Source organism: Pinus tabuliformis, chromosome 5_1 (genome assembly GCF_031772625.1).
Source record: "Pinus tabuliformis cultivar Carrire ecotype Pingquan chromosome 5_1, CPIR1, whole genome shotgun sequence".
NCBI classification, from domain to species: Eukaryota; Viridiplantae; Streptophyta; class Pinopsida; order Pinales; family Pinaceae; genus Pinus; species Pinus tabuliformis.
This window is the reverse complement of record NC_142305.1, coordinates 527,483,054-527,491,239: the sequence shown is the minus strand read 5'-3', so window position 1 is coordinate 527,491,239 and position 8,186 is coordinate 527,483,054. Positions and strand designations below refer to the sequence as shown.

General features: G+C 39.9%; 1 protein-coding gene across 1 annotated transcript; it reads left to right on the top strand.

Moving 5' to 3' along the window:
- Positions 1 to 2,564: 2,564 nt before the first annotated feature.
- On the top strand, positions 2,565 to 5,974 carry LOC149165853 (uncharacterized). Its single transcript, XM_089431208.1, has 2 exons — positions 2,565 to 4,902; positions 5,013 to 5,974. The coding sequence occupies exons 1-2, from the start codon at positions 2,979 to 2,981 to the stop codon at positions 5,606 to 5,608; spliced, it is 2,520 nt and encodes an 839-aa protein (XP_089287334.1). The 5' UTR covers positions 2,565 to 2,978; the 3' UTR covers positions 5,609 to 5,974.
- Positions 5,975 to 8,186: the final 2,212 nt, after the last annotated feature.

Below are 8,186 nucleotides of genomic sequence, written 5' to 3'. Positions count from 1 at the left end.
ACCAGCACAAAAGCAGAGAGCGAGAAGCAATAGCCAAAGCAGGCCACGCAGAGGCCAGAGGGCCTGCGTCATCCATGCAAAGGGCTGCAGGAGTGACGCAGAGGCTCCTAGAGGCTGCGCAGTGCTTCAGAGGGTTGGCGCAGAGGCCAAAAGGGCCAGCGCAGTGCTTCAAAGAGGCTGGAGAGGGTTTTGTGGGACAGGTTTTCTGAATACCTGTTTCCGAATAGAGAGGTATTACTATCGGTTGTTTTTTCTGTCGGGTGACCCAGTTTGGCACCCAATTGTACTCAAGGAAATACTGCATAATAATAAACCCTCAGAATAGTTGCACCAGTTTTCCCACATTGGGTTTTTCCAGGGATATTTGTCCAAAACTAACGGTGTCACTTGTGTGTTTGTTTTCTTTCAGCTGTTGATCTGTAGATGTTGAGACTTGTTGACCACTACATGTCAACGACCCATAGCAGTACACCCCCTTTTTTTGCAAAAGGGATAGCGCCTGATCGAAGTGTTCGTTCCATCCAGCTATCATCATTAGCTTGATCATCATCTTATAATGTAAACCCAGTCTGCATGTGTATAATGTAAATAATCTCAGCGGATCCGTGTTGCATATGTAATCACCTAGGTAAACCTACTTTTTTAGTGATGATCTACATTCTGGGAGGCTTTTTGTCTCACCGATCCATTTTCGGATGGTCGGCAAAGTTTTCCTTCAGCCTTACCCCAAGGCCGGAATGGATTTTGTCACTGGGATCTTATAGGAGTCCTAGTGTTCTATATCGAGTCTATGTAAAAGTGATTTGAGAATAATGTTAACTATTTGGTTAGGTTATTTTATTACAAATTGCTTGATCTGCTAGATTATATGTGTCGCAAAACTAAGTAGTCTTTGAGGGTCCTTTTAAAATGGGTTTTCCCCCTTGTGATGTAAAAAATGTGAAAATCATGATGTAAAGTGTCCTGAGGGTTGGAAAAATAATTTATTCCCTCATAGGTTAATTAATTAAATTTTCTGGTCAAAATTAATTAAAATCCTAAGCCAGAAATTTAATTAATTCTAGGTCCTATGTAAATTTAAATTCTCCGAAGGCAAAATTCGTTGGTCCTTAAAAAATGAAATTTTAAGAGGTCCAGGGACTAAGATAAATTAATTATTTCACTAAATTTTAAGCCTTTGGTCCTTAGGATTAAGTCAAAGTCAAAATTTCGAGGAAATTAATTCAAAATTTTAATTTTTGAATTAATTAAAATTCATTTAATTGAACTACCAGTTGGAGGATTTATCTTCAAATAGGAGGTCATTTTGTCAGTCAGGATCATCCGATCTCTGGATCGTGTGCTAAGCGAAAAGCTCTCTTGTAATCTTTTTATGAGCAATAAAAAAAGACTTTGGGGTTAATTTCTGCTAGTGTTACTCTTCGCGGAAATACTGTAAGATCTGTCATTTTCATGCGTAGATTTCTTTTTAGTCATTGATGATAGCTTTCTGAAGAGTGATTTGAGTACAGGTATCTTGCTCAGATGTTGGGGTTTGAATAATAATTTAAATTTTGAATATAATAACAAGTATCTCTATTAAATCTAAATTTTATTATCGTTTTCTCACTCTATGTTGATGACCGAATTGAGTTTTGCAGGAAAGTCTTGATTTTTAGATCATCGGGTGTTCGAGGAAGTTCTCGGCTGAACCAGCGAACTCCTGATCCGTGTTTTCTGAAGAGCTCGGCTTAAATTTGATCCTGGGCTTATCATAAGATATTTTTTTTATAGGTGATGCATGAAGGGTTTTGAGCTTAGTACCTCCCCTAAAATTCAAAATATTTAATTTTTCTATGCTAAATCAATAGATCTGACTGTTGAGAGCCTCTGATTATCAGATCTGGGAGCAAAGTTGGACTCACACTCCCTAGATCTGATAGATCTGCCATTCATGTACATAGATCTGTAATTATTTTCAGTTTTCTAACTTGGGTTTTCTGGGTTTTAGTTTTTTGGGCCATTGTACATATCGTTTAGGTGTTTCATGTTGTCCTTCAGCTGCAGATCTGAAGTAGAAAGTTGTGCAGAATCCAGATCTAGGCCCTGGAGGGTAAGATCTGGATCTTTGGGGTTCATTAAAATCGTTTTCTAGGAATATTAATCATCCTTTTGCAATCCACTGGTGTAAATTTAAAATTCTTAAATCTGGAAATTTTTTTTTTTTTTTTAAGGGTTCTAATGGTGAATTTTAAGTTGAAGATTTCGATTTTTTTTGGGAAGGTCTGTCTCCTATTCGTTTCCATCCTCTACTCTCTGCATCTTCATTCCTATACACCATAGTTTTAAAAACCGTTCCGGTCCAACCGGTTACCGGCCTAACCGGCCGGTTGGGAGGCTCACCGGTTAGAACCGGTGAAAAAAACCCGGTTAGAAGCCCCATTTGCCCGGAAAATTGACCTAACCGGTAAAAACCGACCGGTTTAGGTCAAAACCGGCCGGTTTATTGCTAACCGGCCGGTTCCGTCCTAAACCGGCCGGTTTATGGACAGGCCGCCGGTCAAGCAAAAAAGCGCACGGTTTTTTGGAACTGAGGGCGGTTTAGGGGTTTTGGGGGTGAGGGAAAGGGATTTTCCCTCCAAAAACACCCTCACACTTGCTATAAGACACCCCTCTCACTCTCATTTGTCTCACACAACTGATTTGGAGTGTTTGTGAGTGTTTGTGAGTTTGTTTGTGAGCTTGGAGAGTGTGGAGTTTTTGCTGAAGTAGTCATCTTGGAGTTGGAGTTGGAGCTATTTTGGAGATAGTGTGTAGCTGTCAGTGGAGTTGCCATCATCAAGAGGAGGCTAAGGGAGCTACTTTGCATTTCCAGGTAAGGATTTGCACTTGATAATTCCTCATTTGGGTCTGCTGTCCATGAATTATTTTTTTTGTGCTATAAACTTCTCACTTCAATGATCTATCATCTATGCTAAGCCTATGAACTCTCTAGCTCTATGCTATCAAATTTTGTAGCTTGCATGTGCATTTTTTTTCCTACATTTATCATTGGTTTTCCATGTTCCTTAGCTGCAATTTTTTTTTTAAATGGCAGATTTATTTGCAAATTGTTATTATTTCAAGCAAACATGGCTCCAAAAGGAAAGGACAGTGCATGGGCTCATTGTGATGTAGTTGAGGGAAAAATGATATGCAAATTATGCCATAAATCTATTGGAGGTGGGGGTATTCTTAGGTTGAAACAACACTTGGCTGGGGTAAGAGGCCAAGTAAAGCCATGTGATGCACCAAATGCACTGTTAGGTCCTATTAGGGCAGAATACATTGCCAAGCTTGAAAAATTTTATGAGGATAAGGCTAGGGAGAAGGCCATCCAAGATGAAATTGCAAGGAAGAGGGAATTATTAGAAGCCATGAAAGAGAGTGGGTATGATGATTATGAGATTCAAGACTCCACTTCTATCCCTTCCACCAATGACCCCTTTCACTATGTTCATCCTTCTGTTGGAGTTGGCCAACCATCAAAAGGACCAAAGAGACCAAACATCCAAAGTTATTTCTCATCTTCTGCCACCATTGCTTCTTCTAAATCTAATCCCACTTCCTCCCAGCCAAGTTCTCAACCCACTTTGGATCAGCATTGGAAAAAACAATGCAAAGAAACTTCTCACCAATACATTGCTAGATGGTGGTATGATTCAGATATCCCATTTAATGCTGCTCGCTCACCTTATTACCAAGCTATGTGGGACTCTGTTATAGCTGCAGGAAAGGGCTTCAAAGGCCCTAGTATGCATGACTTGAGGGGAGCTCTTTTGCAAAAAGAGATATCTTCCATTGATGAGTATTTGACTGAGTTTAGAGAGTCATGGGTCAAAACAGGTTGTTCCATTATGTCAGATGGATGGACCGATGGAAAGAACCGCACTATCATTAATTTCCTTGTTTCTTGCCCTCAAGGAACCATGTTTTTGAAATCAGTTGATGCATCTGATAGGGTAAAGGATGCAAGCCTTCTATTTGAGCTTTTGGATAACATTATTCAGGAAGTTGGGGAGCAGCATGTTGTGCAGGTCATCACTGATAATGCCTCAAACTATGTTCTTGCTGGAAAGATGCTTGAGGCCAAATATAATACCATATTTTGGACTCCATGTGCTGCACATTGCATAGACCTCATGCTTGAGGATATAGGCAAGGTGGAGTGGGTAAAAAACACTGTAGAGCATGCCAAGTGCATTACAAAATACATTTACAACCACTCATGGGTATTGAGCCTAATGAGGAAACACACTGGAGGCAAAGAGCTTGTTAGGCCTGCAATTACGAGATTTGCAACTCACTTCCTCACGTTGCAATGTCTCAATGGTCAACATAGAAACTTGCAGAAAATGTTTTCCTCTGATGAATGGTCTGAATCTCGGTGGGCTCGTAGACCAGATGGAAAAGACACCAAAAAGAAAGTGTTAGACACTTATTTTTGGAAAAGGTCTGTAGAGCTTGTGAAAATTACCGAGCCCCTTGTTAAGGTGCTAAGGTTGGTGGATGGGGAAAGATTGGCCATGGGCTACATTTATGAAGCTATGGATCAGGCAAAGGAGCAGATACGGGCAGCTTACAATGACAGGTTAGCTAAATATGGCCGTATATGGGAGATCATTGATAACAGATGGAACAATCAACTCCATCGTCCTATACATGCAGCCGGGTATTTTTTGAACCCAAGGTATCACTATAAAAATCGGCTAGGAGATCAGCATGATGGGGAGGTCAGAGCTGGATTGATTGATTGCTTGGAGCGCATGGTCCCTAACCATGTAGACCAGTTGGATATACATAGACAGCTTACTATTTTCAATCAAGCAAGTGGTACTTTTGGCAAAAACTTGGCAAAGATGGCAAGAGATGTGGACCAACCAGGTAAGCAATTCCAATTTCCATTTTGTTTTTCATTTCAAGTTAAAATTGTTTACGTTCTTTACAATTCAAATTATAAACTAAGTTACTAATTATTGTCTTTTTCTTTGCAGCACATTGGTGGGAGTCATTTGGTGGCCAGTGTCCTCAATTGCAAAGGTTTGCAATTAGAGTCCTCAGTCAAACTTGCAGTGCTTCAGGTTGTGAGCGCAATTGGTCTGTTTTTGAGCGCATACACACGAAGAAGAGAAACCGTTTGGAACAAAAACGGTTAAATGATCTTGTTTTTGTGCAATACAACCTTCGACTGAGGAGGAACCAAATGATGAGCAAATCACCTGATCTAGATCCCATTGTGTTGGACGATATTGATCCAACATCAGAATGGGTGGAGGAGACTGAAGATCCTGTGTTTGAGGCTGATTTTGATATCGACATGGCTTTAGCGGAGGATGAGGCAGATTATGTGGCGGCATCAGAACCAGGATCAGTAGCGGCATCAAGGAAAGGCAAGGAACCAATGGAAGGCACTAGTCGTGCAGGTCGACAAACTCGTGCTTCCACTAGGTCCACTTCTATTGTCATTGGTGGCATTGATACTGATGTTGCAGATGAGGCAGAGGCATCCTCAGACTCTGAACCAGATGATGTCTATGTAGCTCCTGATGATGATCCTGTGTCTAGTAGTGGTGATGATCTTGATGATTGATCATGTGTACACTGTAGACTTGTAGTAGGCCAATGGCCTCATAGCTTGCAGCATTGTTTTTGGACTTTATAGGCCATTTAGAGCCTCATTTCTTATGTATTTTGCTATTTTGTCGATGATATGTATTGCACTCGGTGCCATTTTGATATATTCACCTTTGCATGGTATATAAATGAGCAAACTTTGCATATTTTGTCTCTATTGGCTTGGAATCATGGTTTTACATCTTAAAAATAGTTTTGTTTCATTAAAAATTAATTATTTAATGTATTTTTTAAAAACCGGTTCGTTTAGACCAAACCAGTCCCGGTTAGACCGGTTCCGGTCGGTAAACCGGTTAGCTAGGTGGACCGGTTCGGTCACCGGTTCCGGTTTTAAAAACACTGCTATACACTGCCATTTGAGCTCATTTACCTATTCAGCCTATAGCTCCAGCACTTGTTGTAGCTTTAATCGCGATCCAAAGCTTGCAACTTGCACGTCACTTCTATCCCATCATAGCTTCTCCCTCCACGTTTCATTTGCTACCAGCATCTAAACCTCACATAGTCCTCACTGTCTGCCCACGCTGGCCATTCCGCACCCTCTCCCTGCTGCTCATTACCTCTTCGCTCTCCTTTCTCATCGAATCACACCCTCGCTTTTCTCCTTCCGTCCACACAGCCCTTCCTTCCTCCTTTCCGTCGAAACCTGCAACCTTCACGCAGTTTTGTCCTTGTTGCACCCGCGTCCTCCTATATTCACTGAGCTACATTGTGCTCCTTCCGATCCGCGTTGCCTTGCTCCCTCTAGATCCAGGTGCCATCCCTCATCCCTCACGCTGCGTGCTTAACCCTCGTCGTTGCACCTGCGTTCTCCATCCGTCGACCTGCATAATCCCTGCACCTAACCCTCTCTTCGCTGCTTCTCCTCCCTATCCAAATCCGCAAGCCCTCACTTGCACACACTAAACGCAAACAACTTTTCGATTTATTTGTATAGCATATAGGAATATGATTTAAGTTAGGTGTTTGTATATAGTTAGAATTACGGTTAGTTTCCTTTTATTCGTTTTCTTTTTTTTTAACTTTTTTTTGTTTGTATAGTGGTCATGGTTGGTCTCATTTTAATCCGATTTCATCTTACATTTTCTTTTAAATTGATTTTCATTTCATTTAGTTTGTATATAGTTAGGTTATCTTATGTGCATTCTTTTTTCTATTTTGTTTTTCGTTGTTTTAGTTCCATTTGATGTAATTAAAAAAATCTAAAATCCTAAAAATGTAACATACTTAAAAAATCTAAAATATTAATAAATCTACAAAATCCTAAAAAAAATTAAAACATTTAAAAACCCTAAAAAAAATTAAATTCTCAAAATTAAAAAAATTTTAACGATTAAAAAAATCTAAAAAAATTTGGTGACTAAGGAGTTTAAAATAAAACAAAAGGGATTTGTGCTTTGACCTCAAAAAATTTTAATGTGGCCTATGGCCCATTAAAATTTTTATTTTTAACCCTTTGATTCATTTTTCCGTCGCATTAAAAGATTTTAATTTCTTCAGTTACCATTAAAAATGATTGCCTAAGGAAATTAAATTTTAAATTTGAAGTTCCTTAGTATTATCTGGTGATTAAATGTGTTTTTTCTCTATGGTCAAGGTGCGATAAACATTTATTCCCTGAGAAAGTTAATTGAATCTAGATTTCGGTCATTAAGTGAAAATTATTTTAAATCTGGAATATCTTGCGTGATACAGTTTTGGGCATTTATATTGATTATTCATGATTGTCATTATTCGTCACATATTGGAAAATTATTCTGAAAATTATTCAGGATTCTTGGTTAATTCAAATTGAAGGCACTGGTCTATAATTGTTTATATTTTGTGGTCGTGTCTCGATTGCATTAGCATTTAATCGAGATTCATTTAGATTCGTCAGGTTATCCATCATTAAAATCTCCCAGAGCCCGTGATCCACAAGCTTTCTCATCCATTTACCTCAGGGACCACCCCCCTTGACTTGCCTAGGAGAGAGTCTAAACGGAGTAAGGATCAAGAGTGACAGCGCTTACTCTGAGCGTTGTCGCAGTGTCTAGACACTTTGTGCGACAACAAGACTATATTGTGTTTATTTCGTTATTTATATGTTCTAAATAACTTGCTCAAAATTAACAAGTAGAAGAAATAAACCAGAAGAATATAGATTAAATTTCTAACGGATAGACTTAGAAATTTCAACATGGCATCAGAGAGTGGTTGCAGATCACAGGAGAGTTGAAGGCATCAGCTAAGCAGAGCATTTGCAGCGTAATCAATTGTCTCGAGTGACAAAAACTGATCCTTGCAAAAAGCGACAAAAGAAGGGTTGATGCAAAGGCACTGCATCATCAGTGCGAGCTAGAGAGAGGCCAGCGCAGAGGCTGAGGAGGGCAGAAAGAGGTTCATGTGGAGCCACACAGAGACCAGGAGGGTTGACGCAATTGGCTGAGAGAGTTGTTTTACCAGTGCCAGGATTGCGCAGAGCCTAGAGGCTCAGTCCTTCAGTAGCTGGGGCATAGGAAGTTATGGGCAGTTTGCAGGAGCAAGGCTAGTGG